Raw genomic sequence first — 24,059 nt, forward strand, 5'->3', positions numbered from 1 at the left:
AAAAAATTTTTACGGACTTACAAAAACAGTTAGATGAACTGTCTTATGACCAAATAATATTGGCAGGCGATTTTAATGGAGTTACAAATTTGGAGGAAGACAAGAAATCTAAGACTACACAAAAAAAAAGAGGACTATTACCAAAGTCATTTTTTGCAATCACGAAACAGGAAAGTTTAGAGGATGTATGGAGGAGACAGTATCCCAAGAATAGACAATATACATATTACTCTGCAAGACACTCTACACTATCAAGAATTGATATGATCTGGGCCTCCAAAGAACTGTCGCTCTGGACTAAAGAGGTGGAAATAATACCAAAGGTAGGCTCAGATCATAATCCAATTGTGTGGAAATTTGGTAAGAATACTAAAAGAAGAGGATGGAGAATAAATGAAGACCTGTTACAAACAGAAGAGAATATTGCGTTGCTGCGAAGAGAGACCAAGTTCTTTTTGCAATACAATTTGAATAAAGAAGTATCGACAAATAAGGTTTGGGACACATATAAGGCCGTGATCAGAGGGATACTAATGGACTTGAATGTGAGAGACAGGAGGGAAAAGGAGGAGAAAAGACAAGAAATTATGGAAAAAATTAAAGCCAAAGAGATTCATCTCAAAAAGAGACCAGGCAAAAAGAAAATATATCAGGATATAAAAATATTGCAAGAACAGTGAACAATAAAGAATTGGAGTGGAATTTAAAGAGGATGAATCAGAGGTCGTTTGAAGGTGCAAATAAACCTGGGAAATATTTGGCATGGCAACTAAAAAAGAGGAAGGAGAAGAAAATTATCAGGACGATACGAGAAGATGATAAGCTATTAAGTGATCAAGTCGCCATTAGTAGAGCCTTTTTTAAATTTTATGCAAAATTATACCAAAAAAAAGAGGTGAACAAAGATTCAATAGCGGAATATTTAGATAAGATGAAACTTCCGACACTCTCTGAAAAATGGAAAGAGAAATTGAATAAGGAAGTGACAGAAGAAGAAATAAAAGAAGCTATTCAATCAACGAAATTGGGGAAGGCGCCAGGCCCGGATGGACTAACGGCAAAATTTTATAAAATAATGGGCCAAGAATTGGCACCTCTCCTGAAAGAGGTGATGAATGGTGCTATGCAGGATCAAGAGATTCCTGATTCTTGGAAGGAGGCTAACATATCATTGATTCCAAAAAAAGGACAAGATTTGACTAATGTTAAAAATTATAGACCAATTTCATTGTTGAACAATGATTATAAAATATTTGCAAAGGTGTTGGCGGAAAGAATTAAAGGATGGATGTCGGAATTCATTGCAGATGAACAAGCGGGATTTTTACCTAATAGACAAATTAAAGATTGCTGTTCATAAACATCATTCTTGAAGCACACAATTTAAATGATTCATACGCTTGCATTTGGTCTAGACGGGAATCAAGAGGCCAATGCTCTGATGGAGGGGGATGCATAATAAAGTTAATAGGAGATGGGGAACCTATAGAAGAGTGTATAGGCAGAGCAATTCTTCGACCACCGGTACCAAATGTACCAACACCCCCAAGAAAACCAGCCGCAACCCCAACATCACATTTGGCAATCCATCCTCCACGAGAGGGAGATGTTGTTGAGGAATGAGAGGATTTGGGAGAAGATTTAGATACCCACACCCAGACAGAGGGGGAACCTGCACCAGGAGAAAGACATTTGGTGGGACCACCAATGATTTCCCCAGCAGCAGGAAATGATAGAGAGGAAGGATTTTCTCTTCCAAGACCAGAAGTTGGGTTATGCACTCTGACAGGAACAGCAGCAATGTGTCCTGACAGATTGGCTTGGTGTGATAGGAGTTTAGTACAATGGGATCCCATGGAAGGGAATATTGTTTGGATGATGGCTCAAGGGGAAGATGATGCCATGGATTGTGAAATTTCAGGGGAAGAACTAATTGGAACACGGGTGACAATTTCGGGAAGAATTTGGCATATACATATGCACATGCTGAGAGACATGCCAGGGTATGCTCACAACATCTGTATATGGAATGGAGATGAGCCAGAAGACACCAATGCAATAGCAGATTGTTCCATGGAATACCATTACAAAGGGAGACTTATAAAGGAGAGGTTTGGGAAATTCACGGTTTCCAACAATGAAACAAACTGTGCTGTTTTGAAAGTTAACGCTTTTGCATTCACGGCTACAGGATACATTCCTATTTTCACACTTACGTGGTTTAATGGAACTCAGATGGCTGAGAAATGGCAAAATCTCAACAGTACGCTATTGACTCCATCCGGTAGAGAATTTATTATAAACGGAACTTGCCAACAGACAATATGGAAGTTAGATACTACTGAGATTGGCGAATGGGGTCCGCCGCAATGGGATGTACAACTAGATGGCAGCCAATGTAACCGTCAACAGCCATTCATAACATTTCTATATCAGTGCCATCGACAATTTTCATCCGTTCCTGCAGAAGCTGGTATTTATCGGATACGACAACCAGGGAAAGTTCTTCAATTTGAAGTATTAGCAGGGGAAAATGATTTGCTGAAACCACGGAAACATCCTTTGATTGGTCCCCATGTCGTGAAAAAGGACCATAAGATGAGAGCAATGCTAACTCCGGTTCGTTCTTTGAAGGAAATCAGATTGGATTTGACAGGATTGAACATATCTCAAGCAGTTCCAGAATGTGCTCCATATGTTACAACAAGTCATGAAGGATGGAAGAACTGGATAGATTTGTGGTATACAGCTCAGCTGGCTAAGACTCGTTTTGCCAGAGGACTGGACACTATATTGGGAGCATCAGGATTAGCAGCTGGAGCATTGGACGCAATGGACATAGAAGTGCTAGCTAACAAGATTAGTTATACTACCGCAGATATAAAGAAAATGGGAACTCCAATTGCTTCATCATTGGTTAAGCTAGGTGCAGGACAGAAGATGATAGCTAGTATTTTACCCTTTTGGCAACAGGTAGAACAGAAAGATGAGGAAGCTGTGGTGCAAGGACTTGCATCATTACAGATAAGTAGTGCGCTGGCTTTGGCCTGCACTCAAGCACAAGATCTCATTCAAATGGTAGTTATGCAAATCATTCGAGAAGGGTTATTGGGGAATTTGCCCATAGAAATCAGATCTTTGCTTTGGAATAATGTAACCCAAGGAGAACGGGATTTGGTTGATTGGTGGAAGTTAGTAAATTTTACATATGATCTTCTTCAATCTAAAGTCACAGCATTTGTACTCACTGTATATCAAACTGATTACTATGATGTATACCCTATTGTACCTTTAGGAATCCAAGTGTCAGAAGGTTTAGTCATGTATGCTACAGACCATCACTCTTGGGCCTATATGAAACAAGGTAAATGGGAAACTCTTAACATGGAAGGATGTGTGTATTATGATAACTTAGGCTTCATTTGTGAAGATTATAATTTTCAGCGAAGAGATGAATGTTTTCACGAGAACCTGAATGGAACACAACGTTGTACTTTTGAAATTATGTCTGAATGGGGGTCTTCTGTAGTATATGTTGGTTCTGGATGCATTTGTGTGAGAACACACTGTCCTCTAATCCATGTGGATGAATTTCAGTTATTTTATGTATCACCACAGATAAGCCGCTGCTATTGTTACGTAATGCAAATCAGAGGATGTAATTTTCATTATCATATTCCTCAATGGACAGCTCAATTAATGCAGCAGCATCCACACTTGTACACAAACATACAACCTGTAACTCTAGGAATGGAGTTGGACGTTTTAAGAAAGCTAGTCCAACATCCTGAGCTGCAAAAACACCTACAAACAGTTAAGCAGACAGAAGATTCAATAGCAATGGAAGTTCAACATGATGGGTCTCGAATCTTAAAAGTGGCAGAAAGGATAGCCACCATAGGAGGAGAATCTTTGTGGTCCTCCATTTTCTTTGATGTTCTCAGCCCAACCGCAGCAAGCTTTTTAAGGTTTGTGACACACCCTATTATCGTTTTGCTTCTTTGTCAAATATTCTTGTTCCTTTTCCTGGTGGTGATTGTCATTTGGATCAAGCATAAGCTGAAACGATTGCAAGGATTTTGACATGGGCTAGAGTTCTCATTGTCGGGGAGCAGCATTCAAAACCCCTATGCCTAGATAACGCAGCCTGACGGCTCAGGTTGGTCTGTTTGTGGTGTGATTGTGAATTTGGAAGCCTACGTCTTCCTTATCATTCCCAATCAAGAGGGGGAGATGTTGTATTCCTGTATAGTGAAGCCAGCCTATTTTCTATAATCCTGGAATCCATTTTTAAGTATGGAAAGCACCAGACTATTTTACTTGACATTAAGCTATGCTCATTTGGGACAGATTCCAAAATGACATATTCTGAACAGGAGAGGACAAAGTGTTTGCTTTTGCTGTTTGCATTAGCCAGTGTACAGAAGCAAAAATCGATAGCAGGTCAGTATCTTGTCAGTCGGCCAGAATCTGACCATGCTCAGTGTCACAGAAACCTAGCAGAAAAGGAGGGGCTGACGGATAATAAACTCAGAGGCTTACTTTAAACTAATAACTTTTCTCTCTTCAACTTTTAAGATTCAAAGACGTTAAAACACAGTAATTCATACATCTACTCTTATGCCTGAAGAAGGAAAACACTGTGCACACACTAGCAACCATGAGAACACAATTAAAGAGAGGAAAAAGAGGAAAATCCACAGCAAGAGAGATTCTTCTAAGAGCTTTTGGGTTTAAAAGAGGAAACTCTAACAGTCCAATACAGTTCAAGTCACTTAGAAACACTGCCTTGACTATAACATCACGCTGACACTAACCACATGATTGTTTTGCTGGAAACACACATACATGCATGCATATATCCATATATTCACAGCTCAATCAATCTCATTATATCTCTACATGAAATAACTATGTGATTGAAATATCAATCACATAGGCCTTAATCATAAGGAACTAAGGATATACTGAACCAAACAAAATGGAGTCTAAATGAACTTTGAATGGAAACGTGGCAATAAGCTAAGATCTAGGGGATTTTTGCTGATACATGATATTCATATGAGTAATGATAACAAATACTAAGGGATCAGAATGACCTGACCGTTTTACAGATGTCACGATCTCAGCGCAAATTCTGCAAATGTTACAATTTTTAGGTGATTTCCAGTGCCAGGAATGACTCTGAAGAATCTCATTGGTGAATTTGAATGGGTTGATGCAAGCCAAAACTGTATAAAAATGAGCAAGAAAACCATGGAGTCTAAGAAGCTAGGAGGAGAGAAAGGAAGGAATACCTCCTTGCTATCTCTCTCCTTTTCCTTTCAGATTGGCAAAGCGCTCTCCCATTCTTTCCATCAACGAGAATCTCTGGGACATCTCCAGGATTGGTAAGATGATTTACTATGCCTTGTTCTTGTTGTATTGTTAATCAAGCTATTGCAATGCTAAGACCATGCTGTACCACGATACTTAAAGTCTATGTAACCTATGCAAAATGATTTAAATAAAACTTTCTGAAATTCATGTCCAGGCCTGTGTTGTATCCTTGCTCTCTCTTCATTTGGGAAAATCTGACTCAGTTGAAGATATACTAAAGATCCCCCCCTTTCGCATGGTAAACTGTTGGCTAACAGCCAAGCTAACATCTGAGAACAGTAATAAATGCTATTGAATATTACGATAAGCATTGCGATAAGGAGGTTGGTTTCTTTTTCGTAGACGCAGAAAAAGCATTTGACAATCTGAACTGGGACTTTATGTTCGCCACCACGGAAAAGCTGCAAATGGGAGAAAAGTTCATACAAGCAGTTAAAGGAATTTATAAAGACCAAAGTGCAGCGATTGTAGTGAATGACGATTTGACAAAAAAACTGAAAATAAGCAAAGGCACAAGGTAAGGCTGCCCATTGTCTCCATTGCTGTTCATATTGATTTTGGAGATATTGATGATTCAGATACGAGAGGACAACACAATCCGAGGTATAAAGATAAGAGAGTTTACCTACAAGGTCAGAGCATTTGTGGACGACATAATGTTGATTGTAGAGGATCCAATTGACAATATGCCAAAGGTAATAAAGAAGATAAAGGAATTTGGAGATCTGGTTGGTTTTTTTGTAAATAAAAAGAAGTCGAAGATACTATGCAAAAATATGACCAAACAGAAACAACAAGAACTGATGGAATTAACGGACTGCAAGGTAACAAACAAAGTAAAATATTTGGGAATTGAACTAACCGCAAAAAATATAGACTTATTTAAGAACAACTATGAGAAATTGTGGATACAAATAGAGAGAGATTTGATAAAGTGGAACAAGTTGAATTTATCATGGCTGGGCAGAATCGCGACAATAAAAATGAATGTTCTACCTCGTGTGATGTTTCTGTTACAAACGATTCCGATTATTCGAGACTCTAAACAATTTGAAAAATGGCAAAGAAAAATTTCGAATTTTGTGTGGGCAGGCAAGAAATCACGTGTTAAAATGAAAGTATTACAAGATGCGAAAGAAAGAGGTGGCTTGCAACTGCTCAATCTAAGACTGTACTATGAAGCATTTTGTTTGACATGGATAAAGGATTGGATAACGTTGAAAAATTGCAAGCTTCTGGCATTGGAAGGTTATAAGAAAATATTCGGATGGCACGCATACCTATGGTATGACAAAATAAAAGCGGACTCTCTGTTTTTGCATCATTATATTAGAAGAAGCCTCTTCACAATCTGGAAGAAATATAAGATGTACCTGGAAGATCGAATTCCCTCCTGGGTGGTCCCGTATGAAGTAATAGACCTGAGAACTGTCGAGAAGAAACAGCAACGTTTAACTTATAAGGAGATAACACAAATACAATATTCAACATTAAGAATAAAGTCACAAGAAGAATTGTCTCCTTGCTATAGTTGGTTTCAATACAGACAGATAAGGGATCCTTATAAATTGGACTGTTCAAGGGGAGGAATAAGAATGGAAAATACAGAATTGGAAGAAGTAATGCTACAAGAAGGCAAGAAACAAATCTCAAAGATCTATAAGATACTTCTAAAATGGTACACTGAGGATGAAACAGTGAAAGTACAGATGGTGAAGTGGGCAATAAATTTTCATAAAGAAATAGCAATGGAGGCATGGGAGCACTTGTGGAAGAATACAATTAAGATTACAACGTGTACGAATATTAAAGAAAATGTATACAAGATGATATACAGATGGTACCTAACACCGAAGAAAATTGCGCTGGGGAACGCTAAAATGTCAGATAAGTGCTGGAAATGCAAAAGGCACGAAGGATCATTATACCACATGTGCTGGACTTGTGAAGTAGCGAAGCAGTACTGGGGAGATATAATAGAAGTAATTAATGAGGTGTTACAAACCCAAATAAATAAGAACCCAGAACTGCTGCTACTAAACTTGGGAATGGAGAATGTTCCAGTGCAAAATAGAACATTGTTATTTTATATGACATCTGCAGCAAGATTACTGTATGCGCAGAAATGGAAAGTGCAAGAAGTACCTACTGTAGAGGACTGGATTTACAAATTGCTGTACATGGCAGAGATGGATAAAATGACAAGAAAACTTAAAGACCTGGATCTGGGACAGTATTTGGCGGACTGGGCGAAACTGAAACAATTTTTGGAAAAAAAATGGGATGTGAAAGGAGAACTGTGGCAGTTTGAGAACTTTTGAAATAAGACATTTTAAACAGAAGAGAGAAGTGACTTTACCATTAAGAATTTATATCTATTTTAATCTAAGCTTGGATTATAACATAGCAGAAGAGGGGTGAAATTTAGAACTGATTTTTTAAAGAATAAGATAGGGAGGTTAGGATAAGTAATACCTTTTTCAGAGCATATGAATAAGGGAATAGTTAAACAAATATACTGATGGGGCATACTATATATACTATTATGTTGGTAGATCAGATTGTATATTATATAATGAATGTGCAGTATGGTGCTGTGTGCGGTGCCACATTGGTGGCAGGGCGCACAGTAGGGGTGTTAATACATATTATAATGACGGTAGTATATTTGATAGAATATATGTTTAAAAGAAATAGAATGTTTTTAAACTAAGACTTTTGTTATATATTATATTATACTGGTCTGCTATATTGAGGGGTATAAGATCTAGACTATATTGATAGTATAACTGATAGATGTATATTATACTGATAGAATATTTGATAGTATAGTTGATAGAAGCATACTATATTGATAGGATATTTGATATATATGATAGAATACCTGAAAAAACAATTAGAATGTGCTTAGAGTAAGGGAATTATCAAGTAATAAGACGGGTTAAGGGTTGGAAAGCTGTTGGAAGTCGATAGAGAGGGGGGAGGAAAAGGGTGGGGGATAGGGTCAATTAGATATTGATGGAATGTATGTATTGAATTTGAAAAGTATACTCACCAATAAATTTTTTTTTTAAAAAAAACATAAAATAGTACATATCATTTTCCAGTCTCCCACTCTGGTAGTACTTCCAGATCTTTCTGAATGACATCTATGTGACACTGCCGTTTCAAGAGCCCGCATGGAGAGGGCGGCCACCGTCATCCTTTGGTGGTGGCTGCCCATAGAGGTGGGGGGGGGTGCCACCAGTTGGTGGCGAGCCTGCTCGGAGAGGGTGGCCACCAACAAAACCTGTTGTCCTTTGGTGGTGACCGCATGTAGGGACGTGCGGGTGGGCACATGAGGGGTGCTGTCAGGTGGCACCCAACCTCCCCACCCCCTAGAAGGGAGGCAGCCAGCTGACTACCTCCCTGACATTGCCCACATTTGGGGGTCCCATAGTCAATTGGCATGGATGGCTCCAATTGTATTGAATGGGACTTTCCTGGGGGCACCAGCTTTGGGGGTCTATAACTCAGAGATCTGTAGTGGAATCTTGTCCAAACTTGGGAGGGTAAAGCAACAAACAACAAAGCACCCTTGGTAAGAAGTACAAGCAGGTAAGTGAAGAACACAAGTTTGTTCTTCACTTACCTGCTCAAACTTGGAGGTTGGCTGGAGGAAAGCCTGCTGAGAACTCCCTGCAAGTATGGGCTCTCTGAGCATGAAGGGGGCTCTCTGAGCGTGAAAACTAAAACATTGCTTACAGTGGAGGAATGGTTGACAAAAGTTTTGGAGTTTGCATCAATGGCAAAACTTACTGCATTGATTAGAGAAAGGACATTAGTTAACTTCTTGACTGAATGGAAACCGTTAATAGACTTTTTGAATGAAATGAATAACAAGAATTTGATGACATCTGCATTTATGGATTAAGAAACATGAAAAATAGAAAAAAGAGGTGTTTTGTGACTAACCTAGAGTAAATGTAACTCTAGAAATGATATATGCTTGTTGCAGAGAAAATCAGAACTCAACTTGTAGTATAATTAAAAGGAAAAGGGGAAAAAGGTTTCCCCTTTTCCTTTTAATTATATAGATATATGTATTGTTAGTGTGTCATGTTTAGAATTGTGTGTTTTTTCTTATTCTCTCTGTTTATTGTTTATTATGTTATGGTGTATAGTTTATAGTTTAAATAAAGATTTTTTTTTTAAAGTTCGTGTTCCGTGTTCCATGAAAATGAACGAACCACGAACCTCGTGGTTCAGGGTTTTTTTGGTTCATGCCCATGTCTAATCTGGAGCTGGATTATCTTAGTCCATGCCAGGACTTTAAAAGGTGGGGGGACTGTTACTATGACTTCACATAGATACTCAGAATTCTTCCATTCAGATAAACAACATTAGCTGGAGTGGAACAGGCTTGCTGTTGAATCCTTTAAATTTGTTTGTCTATCCTGATTTTTTTTTAAGTTTTTTATTTTTTAATTACTAACAATACAAAGGAAAGAAGGGGGGCAAAGGGAAGGGAAGAAATAAAAACACATAACAGCACAAACACTACATCTACAAATAATGCTTTCCCTTCATACTGCCATTGTTTAAAATTAAAACTTTGTGAAATACTGTTGGATTGGTAGACCTTGCAAAATACAGATTATAATCCAGATTAGGTCTTCCTCCCCCCCCCCCCGTGCCTCGGACGCAGTTCTCTCTGAACAGCTGCAGTCGCCGCGCTCGTTCCTTCCTCCCCTCCCCCTTCAGACTTGGAACCCTTCTCTTCTTGCTGCAAATCCTGCTGGAACTCTGGATGCTGACCCTCAAAGTCCCTTAGTTGATCTTCTGATATTATCTTGTAAGCTTGATCTTTGTAATTAAACCAAATACCTTCCGGAAATAACCATTTGAACTTTATTTCACGTTTCCTCAAAAGAGCCACAAACCCTTTGTATTTAAATCTTCTTTTCCGAGCTAAAAATGGAACGTCCTTCAGTATCTTAACCTTATTACCCAAAAAGTCCAGAGCCACATTGTATGTATTATATAGGATAGTGTCCCGAATCCTCTTAGATGAGAAGTCAATGATGATCTCGCGAGGCAGCTGACGCTTCGTTGCATATTTTGAAGAAGCCCGACGGACTTCCAAAATGGCGCTTTTTAACTCTTCTTTAGTTGCCCTCGCGGGTGTCGCCAAAAGTTCCGAGACCAGATCCCGCAAATTCTCATTTTCCTCCTCTTTCATGTTCTGGAGACGCAAAATTATCTGTGCTCGTTCCACTTGTAGCCCGATCAGCCGGTTCTCCACCAGCTTTAATTCTTTGTTTGTTGCCCTCACGAGTAATGCATTTTCCCGAGCAGACTTCTCTGCCCCCCCCCTGCTGTTTCCTTAATGGTTTTCACTTCGCTTTCAATTAAGACAACCCTTTGATCTGTTTCATTTAGCTTGTCAACAAAGGGCTTTATGGCTTCAGTCACCGACCGCTTCACCAAGTCCTCGAGAGATTCCCCTTTACCCTGCAGGGCAGCCGAAATTGACTTGCCCAAAGTGGGACTCTGCTTTTTCGTCGCCATTTTAGGGGGGGGAACCGCCGACCAAATTCTGAAACTCAGTGAGGGGGAAGAAACCCGAGCCTTCTTAGCTTCAGATTCCACCAATCCTTCACGTACGCTTGTAATACAGAAGGAATTCGCTTACTTACAGGCTTTCGCCTAGTTCTGCTCTTTGCCGTTCTCCATGGCCCGGCTGCACGCGATGTGCTGCGAAAGTCTGCCGGCCTCCGTTGGGGCAAACGGGCAGTTTACCCCCTGCATCGCATTCAGGGGGTTCTTCCCGCGGCGCCCCGGACCCTCACTCCCTCACTAGGAGTCCTGGGGGTTAACCCTTGCGGGTCAACCACCCGGTCAGGCTGCTCAGACGTTTCCTCCCGGACCTGCGGAGAGGAGCGTCTGACATAGCCGGGAAAATGAAAACGAATCCGTTTGTCTATCCTTATTGATGATTTACTCTACAGGAGAAAGTAAAAATTTAGTAGTCTGCTGTCTTGACCATCATTCACAGGTTTCCTACAATTCTTTTTCACATCGTTGTTGCTTTATGGTTTCAAAATCTTCCCTACCTCTCCTCTCAGGGGAGATCGCCTGTCCTCCCAATAATTGAACTATTCAGTTCAGTATACCCCCTGAGACTAAAAAGGGGGTATTACTTTCAAGAGCTCCTTACTTGTTAAGGAGGACAGATAGAAAATCCTATTTTGGGTCCGTGTCATCTAATTTTGTATATTTCAGTCTTCATAATTGTGCTTAGCTGTCTTATTCACACATTTCTCTACCCTTCCTGCAGAAAGTCTCGGTGCAGACTGCTAGTGGCAGAATTTCAACACCTTGGATGTTTATACAATGCAGGTCAACTATGGTTTTTTCTTCTAGTTTGTTGATGGTTGGTTACAGACCCTTTCCAGAGCAACCCCCTCTCTTTTCGTCCTACTAGTTGAAAAAGAGTTACTTTTGTCTTTTAAGTCTTAGTTGATCTACATTTTATTAAAATTGTTCAGTGTTTTCATTTTCACAATTTCACTTCCGTGTTCTTATATACCTTTATGTGTCACCTTGGCAGAATATGGTCTTCAGTTTAAGTTTCACACTTTATGAGATACCATTTTTTTCTTCTTTCCTAGACAGTATATTTGCACCATTCTCATGCTTTTGGGGTTCTGTTCTTCCCAGGGCACTCTCAAGATACTGTGACTCTAGGGTTGCCAGACCCCCTGAACCTCCCGGGGGGAATAGGGGCCTGGCACTTAACTTGGGGGAGAGGGGTGTGTGCACGCATGCAAAGCATGCATGCGCCCCCCCCCACAAGTGCGATGACGTCACTTCGGGAGTGATGTCATCGTGCAGCCCCTGGGAGCGCGCCCAGGCTCCTCAGGGGCTCAAAAGGGGCCTGATTGGCACCAAAACGGGCCCATTTTCAGGCGCTGCAGAGCACAGGAGCACTCCTGCGCTCTCCACAGCGCCCCAAAACAGGCCAGTTTTGCTGCGGATTGGGTCCCTTTTGAGCCCCTGCAGAGCGCAGGAGTGATCCTGCGCTCTGCAGCACCCCAAAATGGGCCTGTTTTGCTGCAGATCAGGCCCCTTTTGAGGCACTGTGGAGCACAGGAGCACCCCTGCACTCCACAGCGCCTCAAAACGGGCCCAATCCGCAGCAAAATGGGCCCGAAACAAGCCCGATTTCAGCCGAGACGGGTCTGTTTTGAGGCACTGCAGAGCACAGGAGCACTCCCGTGCTCTGCAGCAGCCCCGATCCAGACCAAAAAGGGGCCCGATCCCGGTGGCTGCTGCGCATGGGAGCATGCAGAGCTGCGGGGGAGCACACATGGAAGGTGCGCACCCCCTGCTTTTTAAGTAAGTGGGGTGAGGTGTGGGGGGCAGGGGATCCCCACCCCCACCAGGGGTCTGGCATCCCTATGTGACTCTGAGATTTACTGCTATTTCAGGGGCTGCCCCTGTGGTGTGAGGACCCTACTACGAGGGTGTGCTTCCAGGTGGCTCCTGGTCTTCTACAAAATGACTTTGTCATATTACTACTACTTTCACCAAGAGTACTAGACATACCTTATCTTTCTTTGTCTTTTGTTTTACTGCAAATGCTCTATGTCACTGCAATTCATTACAATAATGTTTCCTCAACCAACTGGCCCCACTCCTAGATACTCTGATTGGAGGCATGGTCTATTTGGCCTTGTGACACACTGTGATCATAGAATCATGGAATTGGAAGGGACCTCCAGGGTCATCTAGTCCAAGCCCTTGCACAGTGCAGAAATTCACAACTACCTCCCCCACCCCCACTCCCAGTGACCGCCGCTCCATGCCCAGAAGATGGCAAAACACCACCAGTATCCCTAGCCAAATTGGCCTGAGAACCAAGCACTGATGTAACCCTTCCTGCCCTCTCTCTCATGATCTGCCTAGGTTCACAGAATTAGCATTGCTGTCAGATGGCCATCTAGTCTCTGCTTAAAAACCTCCAAAGAAGGAGAGCCCACCACCTTCCAAGGAAGCCTGTTCCACTGAGGGACCACTCTGTCAGGAAGTTATTCCTAGTGTTTAGACAAAACCTTTTGATTTTAATTTCAACCTGTTGTTTCTGGTCCCACCTTCTGGGGCAACAGAAAACAACTACACACACTCCTTTATATGACAGCCCTTCAAGTACGTGAAGAGGGTTATCATATCACCTCTCAGGGGTCTACTAAAAGCCCTAGAGCCTTTTTGCTCATACTACTTCCAAGACAAGTCTCCTCCATCCTATAATTACGCATTTGATTTTTCCTAACTAAATGCAGAACTTTACATTTATCTCTATTAAAATTCATTTTGTTTTAGCCCAATTTTCCCAGCCTTGTCATGATAATCTTGTATCCTGATTCTGTCTTCTATCTTATTTGCTACCCCTCCCAATTTAATATCATCTGCAAATTTAATAGGTATTCCCTCTATTTTTTCATCCAAATCATTTATAAAATGTTGAACCGAACAGGTCCCAGGACCGATCCCTGAGGCACTCTACTTGTCACTCTTCTCCAAGAGGATGAGGAACCATTAACAAGCACTCTTTGGGTGCAATCTGTCAAACAGTTACAGATCCACCTAACAGTAATTGGATCCAAACCACACTTTACCAACTTGTCAACAAGGATATTATATGGAACCTTATCAAAAGCCTTACTGAAACCGAGATAAACTATATCTACAACATTCCCTTGATCCAGCAAGGTAATAACTTTCTCAAAAAAAGAGATAAGGTTGGCCTACCATGTCCTTGCTCTTTTTCTTACTTTGAACATAACCAAAAAAACATTTTTCTTGTTTTTAGCATCTCTTGCTAGCCTAAGCTCATACTGAGCTTTAGCTTTTCTAACAATCTCACTACAAGCACTGGTTATTTGTTTATATTCATCCTTGGTTATAAGGCCTTCCTTCCATTTCCTAAATGAGTCTTTTTTGTTTCTCAACTTGTTTATGGAGCCACTTTGACTTCTTTAGGCTCTTCCCATCTTTCCTTTTCATATAAATCATTTGTGATTGTGCCTTAATATTTCACCTTTAAGAAACTCCCGCCACTCTTGATGGTCCACCCCCTCGTGATGGTCCATGGCCTGCCCTTTTGTTTGCTCCCTTGCTGCCAGGGACTCCCATCATTGGGGAATACCCTTGCTAATCCACTGGCAAGGTAATCTATATTTTATTCCCTGGCTGGTTTTTTTTTTTTTGCTGCACAGATTGTTCTGCTAGCAGCACAAGGTTCATTGATGGTGCATACTGTTCTGAGTGGCAACTTCTGTTCCTTGCCTACCATATCTTGCACTTCTAAGTGAATAAGAGTCTTTAGGCTATAGCAGGATTTGGACTCTTCTTCTTGTGCTATTGACTATGTTTGAGACTCAAACACTCTAATCCTTTCTCTACCTTATTGGATCTCCAAAGACATTCAAAGTAGGAGTGTAACCCCTTGTTAACTTTTTGTACCCCCTGGTGCTTCATTTTTAGTATACAACGCTTCCACCTTTGGAATGAGGACATTATGTGTTGTAACCTATGTCCCCCATGCATAATGTTTCACAATGTTAATGTGCCCAATGCCTTGGCCAGGATTCCTTAGCAAAGGTTGGTTTTCAGCCTTCATGTCTCACAATGCTGCTGCTAGGTTGCTGACCAAGTCACCATGGCCAGCTCATATAATACCAATTTTGAAATAGTCACACCGGTTACCAATTAGCCTCCAGATCCAATTCAAGGTGCTGGTTCTCATCTTTAAAGCCCTTCTCAGTCTGGGACCCTAATATCTTCGGGTCCACCTCTCCCTCATGACCAACCCCCACCCCGCCTGCTTTATTCATCTTCGCAGGACTTGCTTCAAGATATTAACCAAAGAGAAGCAGTATAAAAACTGAATGAATAAAATAAAATAAAGTAAAATAAAATAAAAACTCTATCAGTTGTATTAGTCATTTAGGCTCCAAGAGAGATCTGGCAGTATCCTCATACAACCCTTCCTTTATGGGTTGGTGTAAGCTATCATATGCTCTCAAGTGCATGACTGTTCAATGTCCTTTATATTGCATGGCTCTCCACACCAGAGCGCTATTTTTTCCATTCCTCATTCTTGCTTGTACTTTGGCAGGAACACTTTTAGAGAGCTCCCAGCTTCTTTAGAAGCACCTTTGGGTTAATGTCAATGAGACACTAAGCGTCTGTTGGGAAGGTGGTCCTCCATAGTCTTTTACTTTGAGAGCTTCTCAGCCACCTTCTTCAGTAAGTGTGCTTGGGGCTCTCCCAATGTGGGACTGCACAGAAGCCATGAGGATGAAAACAGGGTTGCACTTACACGTAACTGTTGTTCATTGAATAGTCTTCTCTGCAGGCATACATCCCTTCCTCCTGTCCTGCTGTGAACTCTCTGGAACCTTAGTTTTTGGAGGCTTTCTGACAGCAGCATGGAGAGAACTGTGCCCCTCCTCCTGGTCATGTGATATTTTGATGGGAAAGCGCCAAAAGGAGGAGGAGTACTCTTAATCTTTTAGAAAGCTCTGAAAATCTCCATGGCTGGTCTGCGTGTGCACACTGCCAGTGTGTGCCTGCACAGAAGACCACTCAATGAACAACAATAAAAGGCAAGTGCAACAGTGTTTATTTCCTTGGGGCTTTTGCAGTAGGCTGTTTCTGGGTATCATTCTGGCTTTGTTCCTTTACTTCATTGCATATGTATAGCAATCCCAGAAATATCTGTTGTAAGCCCTTCTAGTGAGAGTCCCTGGTTTAAATTCACTGGATGGTTTTTGCAAGAGGAAGGGACTGGCCACAGAATGAGATTTCAATGCATCCGGCTGCTGGGCAAATTGCCCCCTCATGCTGCTTCTCTTGGAAGGAGATCACCAGAAATGACGACGACGACGACAATCGATTTATATACCACCCTTCAGGATGACTTAACACCCACTCAGAGCAGTTTACAAAGTATGCCATTCTTATTCCCACAACAAAACACCCTGTGAGGTGGGTGGGGCTGAGAGAGCTCCAGAGAGCTGTGACTAGCTCAAGGTCACCCAGCTGGCTTCAAGTGGAAGAGTGGGGAATCAAACCCGGCTCTCCAGATTAGAGTCCCGCGCTCTTAACCACTACACCAAATGCATGAGGAGGGAATTCAACAATTTTGTGTACAAGAAAATTTTCCAGTGGATTGAGGTCCCTGACTGATGGGTTGGAGCAAATGCTGTTGTCATGTAGTGCTTGACTGAGATCATGGATCATTTAGTGTGTTCTATATCATTGCTGCAAGCATATGTTTATGTATGGCAGATAGAGGGTTTCTGGTATAAGATGGAATTATTGCAAGTTTTATTGTTCTCTCACATTCAAAATCTGCGGATGCAGTGGTGGCGAAGAAAGGCTAGAATCTTTTTGCCTAGTAAGATTTTTTTCCCCATATGCACAGAGTTATTACATTGTAAGCCTTCCTTAATGCTTGAATTCAGTTAACAGATTTCAACCTCAAAAAGATAACTAGGCCTAAGAATACAAGAGAAATCCTAAACAGAAACTTTCTCAGAGCAAAAGTCAGACACAGGTGCATTTTACACCTAAGGTGACTGGTGATCCTAACGCTTCTATGTTTGGGGACTTCAATCTGAATCCAGTTGCTTGCCCTATTTGGCCTCAGCCACTAAATAACTGTTTTTGGGGTACTCAGTCTGCAGGCATCCTCCCTTGCAGGACTGACTTCTTGATTAGCAGCCAGTAAGGCTGGAAACTTGGTTTCCTCAGTCTCCAAGCTTAAGGTTAGCTAGTGGGATCTTGTGGCAGTTTGTTATTGTGGGTTGCAAGGGGTCTTGCTTCCCAGAAGGGTGTTTTGTTTCTTGACCTCCCTCTTCAGCTCTTTAAGGACTTGGGAAATGGGTGACAATGAGTCTCTCTACATGAGATGCCTTGGTGTGTGTTCATCAAGTATAGGGAGACGAATCAGAAAATTTGGCAGAAAGAGTGCAAGGTTAACACCTTTGAGGAAATCTGGAAAGAAATTTGGCAGTCACATAACTTCACGTCCAAGATCCTCAAGGTCAAGCTGCAAACAATAAAGATTTTAACCCACTGGTATATGACATCTCTTAAAATACACCATAAAACATACATATTCACCAAAATGCTGGAAGAATTGTGGGGAAATAGGAAGCTGTATGCATTGTTGGTGGGATCGTAGGCATATACAAAACTTTTGGAAATGAACAATAAAGGTTATAAAACTTATTACAGGACATGAAGTACCTATGACTACACTTTTGCTTATCTGTTTACTGGAATCTCTGACCTCCATGACATTTAACAATCTAATCTGTTCCTATCACTTACACAGAGAATCACACCTGAAAGAGATTTATCATAGACTTCACACTGAGTCTTTCTCAGCCCCCAATTCTTTCCTCTCTTTTTGGTAAATTTCCCTTTTAAAATGTTGGATATGATTTCCTGTTCATAACATTTGATGAAGTGAGATCTGACTCATAAAAGCTCATGCTGGAATAAATGTTGTTAGTCTTTAAATTGCCACTGTTCTGTTTTACTTGCCTAAAAGTAGAACCCTGACTCTGTCACCACTGCACATAATCTTCCCGGATTTTTTTTTGTCAGTTTCTTAGTCATCTCTTGCTGCAGGGCAATCCAAGTATGTTTAATTTCTGCAAATGTAGCAAACTTAGTAATGCCTGTTCTTGCCTATAGGTGCACATGCATGAACAGGTTTGTACATAAATTAAATGTAATGTTTATGATCATCTATCCATGATAATTTTCACACAGTCTAAAATAAGAGGCATTGGCTTGGCCCTAACAGAGCTTTCCTGTGGGTAGAAATCCTTTGGATTGCTCATCAGCCCCCTCTCCCACTGCAGTCCAAAATGCCCCCTCCCCAATGCTGTTCTTGGGGAACAAGGAACTCCCTGAAAGAGCATTTTTGGTGAATCCAAAACATTCATGTAGAATGATAAACAGTGCACACTTTGAAATAATAGCCACATGGTAATTTGGGTAGATTTTTTTCTCATCTTATAGCCTCTAAAATATCAGTGATTTCTATGTCCTGTACCATATACACAGAGATATTTGAGGACAAATATAATTAAAACATTTTCAAAACGTATCAAACATGCAATATGCTGTCTTAGTGCTGAAGTGTGAAAGATGTGTTGTTTCTAAACTCAGATATATCTTTTACTTGTTATATTATTTTAGAATTATGAGACTTTTGTTTCAAGAACAGAATATAACCCTAATGGGAGGAAAATAAGAAAAATTAAGAATGTTTATAATGTTTTATGCTATGTTTTATTTTGTAAGCCACTTTGGACAGGTTTCCTAGAATCAAGAGGTGGCAAAAATTATCTAAACAAACATTTTTTAAAAAAGAGGTCACAACAGTGATTCTTAATTGGAGCCACATCTAAGGCCATTCAAGGCAAATGTGAGCAGTTGGGATTTTAGACTGCTCCTTCTCCCCATTTGTAATTGTTTCTAAAAGCCAGTAGAGGAGAGCTACTTTATACGGCTCACCCTGCATTAAGGATAAAACCACCAAATCCTAGATTTTTCTTCCAGGGACACATCAAATAAGAATTAAGCAGAAATGCCCCATTCACACTTGGAGTTAACAGACATAACAATTCCTTTTACTTGTGGTTTGCGGGGCACTTGATGATAATATTGTATGTACTTAGGTATGTGGTAGTGGATTTAAACTTAACCACTGGCACAGCCCATTATCTTGCAGAACTTAAAAATTGCCTGAAGTTAAATACCATAGCAGCGCCATTTAAAATGAGACTTGGCAGTACATTAAAAAGTCAACATTCTAGTATTTTTGTAGTGGAAATATTTAAAACAACCCACTCATTTCCCACAGATTCAGGCATAATTTTGAGTTGTCACCACCTTTCTGAGAGCTACCTCTAGCATCATGGTTGAAATTATTGCAATTGATCCTTGACAAGATTTCGAAATACTGCCAAACAGGCAAGGTTTTCACATTGCAGCATGAAAAGCTTCCGGGGTTCTTTTTCCAAGTTCACACTGTGTTTATATTGATTTAGATTCTAGCACTTTTTGACGCATTTTAGCCTTTTAAGAACTTTAGATATGAGTAATGTATTTTATTTTCAGAGCTGGATACAGTCAACTTTAGTGAGTCGTCTCCCACTCTGCTAAGCCCTTGTAATGTCCTGCCCTTTATAGCTTGTTTGTCAAATCGAGACTGCCAAAATTCTTTTCGTTCCTCTGCCAGGGAATGCTGGTCTGTTTTAAAAAACAACAAAACTGCACGAGGTTGTCAACAGAGATTATGCTGGCTGAACACAGACAGAGGGAGCCTCTAAGTAGCTGGTCGCAACATGTATCCATTTTGCAGCCACGATACATTTCCCAAAGTCGTTGTCACCGGGACGCAAGCAACGCTTCTGAGCTGCAAAGGCGGCTTGTTCCATAATCCCGCGGGTTGCAGGAATCACGTTGTTGCTTTGCTTGTGTTGGTAGGCCTGGATATTCTCCTCCTGCCACGGGCTTCGTGGGCGGGAGGAGGGAAGCCTTTGAAGTCGGGAGCACAGCGGGAGGAAGAAAACACGACCACTGAAGGGATCCGCGGCCTGCGGGGGAAAGGCGTTCCAGGCGTCACGTGACGCTGAGCCCAGAGGCTGGGGGCGGGCGAGCCGGGCCATTGTTCACGCCCCTTCCCCGCCATCCTGCATTCTGCTGCCGTTGGGCGCCTTTCTGCTGCGCACTCTTTGCTGCTGCCAGTGTCCGCCTGCCCGTGCGCTGACCAACGGACGCAGGGCGGTCGAGCTGCCTCCTCGTCCCCATGGCGACCGGGAGGCCTTTCCAGCTGGTGGTCTTCGGGGCATCGGGCTTCACTGGCCAGTTCGTGGTCGAGGAAGTCGCGCGGGTGGCAGCCGAGGATGAGCTGCGAGGCTCCGTGCGCTGGGCTGTGGCCGGCAGGAGCAAGGACAAGCTGCAGGCGGTGGTTGACAGGGCGGCCGGCAGGCTGGGTGAGAAGCGACCAGTGGTTGGGAGGGAAAGCGTGCGACCAACGCGCTCTGTCCGCTACCGCGTTGCTCTTCACCCTTTCCCGACAGCCTCCCAGAAGGAGTCGGAAGGGAAGCTGTAAAGCCAAAGGCCCAAATTCTAATTGGTTTTCCTTCACAAGGAGGGATGTGGAGGGAGACCGCGTAGTGATTGGTGGGGGGTGGGGAGGCATCGTTAAGCTTAATGCTGCAGCCTGCCCGCTCTGAACATCTACCTGCTGTTCCTACTTAAATGTGAATCGGATTAAAGTCTCCTCGTCAGCGATCTTCGTCCTTGCGTGGTGCTGACGCTGCGTTCGGAGGGCTGCAGGTGGCCTGGCTGCCTATCTCGAACCTGAATAGTAGGCGGCCGTTCATGGAGTGAGAGTTATATTCTAGGTTGTTGGGCGAGAGGCGCTTTTCCCGCCGGGGTCGACTAGGTAAAATTTAGGCAGGGAAGACTCCGGTTGACTTAGGGGGTGTGTGAGGGTGGAATGACTAGCATATCTCCTGGTTACTTCTCAGAGATTGTCAGACAGGTCACTCCATACTAAAACGAATAAATGGACACAAACATGGCATTAAAAATCTCAGTATTCAGAAACTAATGGGGAACATTTACGTTTTTCAGGGCATTCTGTTGCTTCTCTGAAATTCACTATTGACCTATAAAAAAACCCCTTTAAACGGAAATTTTAGTGGAGAACTGCTTAATCAGCATTCATCAGGAAGCTCACCATGAGCTATACTTTAGCTATACCTCTGCAGCTTTCTATTGTCTTTGCTTATCCCATTTCACCCGATACTAAGTTTTATATTTTGACTATATAACAACAGTTGGAAGTATCTCACACCCATGCTTTTTGGAATAAGTTTTGTTTTGCACCAACCTTTCTTTGTAAACACCTCTTATTTCTGCTGTGTATGTAAATTGGGCCTGATAGATTTACACTCCTATATATATCTGCTGAAGACAGAAAATGCTATGCTGGAATACATTTTGTTAGTTTTTAAGGTGCCACTGGACTTGATTTAATTTACTACTGCAAACTAACATGGCTACCCATCTGGAATTTTCAATTTCTTATAATACCTCCTTGCTTTGGAGTTGGGAAAATGGATTTGTCTGGTGGAGGTTAAATACAGATCACAACTGGCCTTGGTACCTTGGTTCTTGTATCTGGAAAAATTGAGAACCTACCAGTTAGCACTCTTAATTGCAAGTAACTTCAGATGGAAGATTTGGATCTTGAATGGAAGAGGTGGCTCCTGAATACAGACCACGCTGATTATTTGATCATTCTCATTCTAGACTTTGTACTTTGGTTGGCTCAGAAAAAATGTCTGTGAATGGAGAAAGCAGAACCAAGTCTACTATCCTGAGCTCTGTGGAGGAAGTTTGGGATAAATATGTGTGAAGTCTACGTGTCCCACTGTAGTTGGAAGATACAATTTTTGATCATTTAAATTTTGTTTTTATGATTTCAGTATATTGTTTTTATCTTGTGAAATGCCTTGAGTAGGTCTCTGGAGAGGTAGAATATAATTTTAAAAAATAATAATACATAACATAGTATGCTGAAGTGAAGACCACTGAGTCTAGTTAATGTCTGGAAACTTCCTCTGTTGCCTTGAGTTCAGCATGATAAAAATATAATAAATGCAAAGGAGTCAGGATTTCTTACCTTTTGACAGATCATACTATTGCTGTAGCAACACCCTTAGGGTTGGATCCAAACTCCCAAGAAGTGATCTTCCTTTAAAAAAAAACACTGCTAAGGAATGGAGGACTGTCCTGAATAATATGTGATTCAGCCATGATAGCCTTCAACAAAGGTGGGGAATTGGGCAAAATCTAAATTCCTGTTTGTTCTTGTGTGAGTAAGGGAGCATGCTCAGTGAACAGAACGAAAGCTTGTACAAGTGAGGATGGTTTAATCCAATCCCTCTTTATTTATTGTAGTCATCTATTTGCTGGAGTTTGGCTCCAGCCCATTGTTTGCATGCTTATGCAGCACTGATGGTATTCAGTCTGCTGTGTTATGTTCAGCACAATCTTGTGCATGTTTATTCTGAAGTATGCACCTCTTGAGTTCAGTGGCACTTACTTCAAAGTAAGTGTGCTTAAGGTTGCAGCTTTACTCACGTGGGGGCTTTTCCTGTTAAAATAGTAATAATTATCTTGGTGGGAAAATGAACAGTACAAGTTACTTCATCTATCTAAGTCTTGGTTTTGCATTTCCTCTCTGGGCTGTTGTCTTTGTCCTGACTTGTCTATTCTAGTCTGTTCTGGTAAGAGACTCTCACACTCAGTCAGGAAACCTTCCAGCAATGCAGCCCATTCGTGTCTTTTTAATTTATATTTTATGTACACTTAAAAATACGTTTAAAAACAATCCAAATGTGCTGTGTTGCTGGAAAGTTTTTTAACTCGCATAGTTTTGCTTCTTAATCGCTTTGATGGTTTTGCTAATGTATTTCAGTTGAAACTTGCAGGATTTCTTTGCTTTACAGCCCCAGGCTTTCTAATTTACGACTTGAAACAGTTGTCTTCATGAAAAAAGTATACAATGTTGGTGCTATTACTGCGTATTGTAAAAATAGAATAAAAATTTAATCACAAATTACTTTAATTGCTCTCCAGAACCAGATCTGTAGCTTATTTAAACCTAAGGCTCAGATAGAATGACTGGGATAACAACTGTATAGTTGTCTTGTTGTATTGAATAGTTCCTAACATATTTCCCACAATTTCTGGAGAGCTTTTCTAGTGATACCTTGTGATAAGAGGCACCATCTTCCCACATGCCCTGCAGTTTTTGTTGAAAAAGCATCTTGGGAGGAATATGGTAATGTCTACTTTCTGTATAAGAACAATTTTTAAAAGCCCCTAAATTTAGTTTTGCAACTACTTGTTAAAAGAATTTTGTTTTCTTCCCTTAACCTACTAGATAATAATTGAATATGGCAATAACTGAATATGGATGATTAAGAAAAAGGAAGGAGTAGATTGGACAGTAATGATTATATAGTGTCCAGCATACCTTGTAACATTTTTCTTTCCAATTTCAGGGAAGGCTGAGCTGAAGTCAGAGGTTGATATCATCCTATGTGATGTCAGTGATCCAACATCTCTTGCTAATATGGCTAAACAAGCAACTGTTGTTCTGAACTGCGTAGGCCCAGTAAGCGTCTTGGTCTTTTTAAGGGAGTAAACCAAATGTTCCTATGCTGCACCTTGCAAATGAAGTTCATTGTATTTTGGAAGATCATAATTTTAAAAAAGAATTTTTTCTATTAAACTGAACAGTTTCCTATGTGAAGATATCTGAAATAGAAAATCCTTCTGCATAATACTATAAAGTTAAGACAGATTTTAAATAATTATGGGAATCACTTGGTGAACGAGAAGGGAAATGTACTTTAAGAATACAATTTTGGTACTTCTTTGGCACTTTTTGAAGTAGCTGTACCTACTACCCTTGTTGGTTATACTTAATTGATACAGAAGCACCAAAAGGAGCTTCCTTTCCAGAAAATATCAGGCTGCTGAAGTGCTGCATTGGACAGATCTGTGTATAGACATGACTGGAGGCAATT

The 24,059-nt window shown here is 41.2% G+C and overlaps 2 protein-coding genes across 3 annotated transcripts in view; one reads left to right on the forward strand and one right to left on the reverse strand.

The window, feature by feature from the left end:
* The window catches only part of LOC129327238 (kinesin-like protein KIF28), a 38,272-nt gene extending 15,175 nt beyond the window's left edge, over positions 1-23,097 (reverse strand). For both annotated transcript variants that reach the window (XR_008596793.1, XM_054975728.1), the window contains exon 1: positions 22,145-23,097. The gene's annotated coding sequence lies outside the window, so the exon portion shown is untranslated. The remainder of the gene's footprint in view (positions 1-22,144) is intronic.
* The window catches only part of LOC129327230 (saccharopine dehydrogenase-like oxidoreductase), a 31,224-nt gene continuing 27,273 nt past the window's right edge, over positions 20,109-24,059 (forward strand). Inside the window, exons 1-2 of the mRNA XM_054975719.1 lie at positions 20,109-20,444; positions 23,532-23,644. Coding sequence (XP_054831694.1) covers positions 20,258-20,444; positions 23,532-23,644 — 300 coding nt within the window. The 5' untranslated portion in view covers positions 20,109-20,257. The remainder of the gene's footprint in view (positions 20,445-23,531; positions 23,645-24,059) is intronic.

Source organism: Eublepharis macularius, chromosome 1, assembly GCF_028583425.1.
Source record: "Eublepharis macularius isolate TG4126 chromosome 1, MPM_Emac_v1.0, whole genome shotgun sequence".
NCBI classification, from domain to species: domain Eukaryota; kingdom Metazoa; phylum Chordata; class Lepidosauria; order Squamata; family Eublepharidae; genus Eublepharis; species Eublepharis macularius.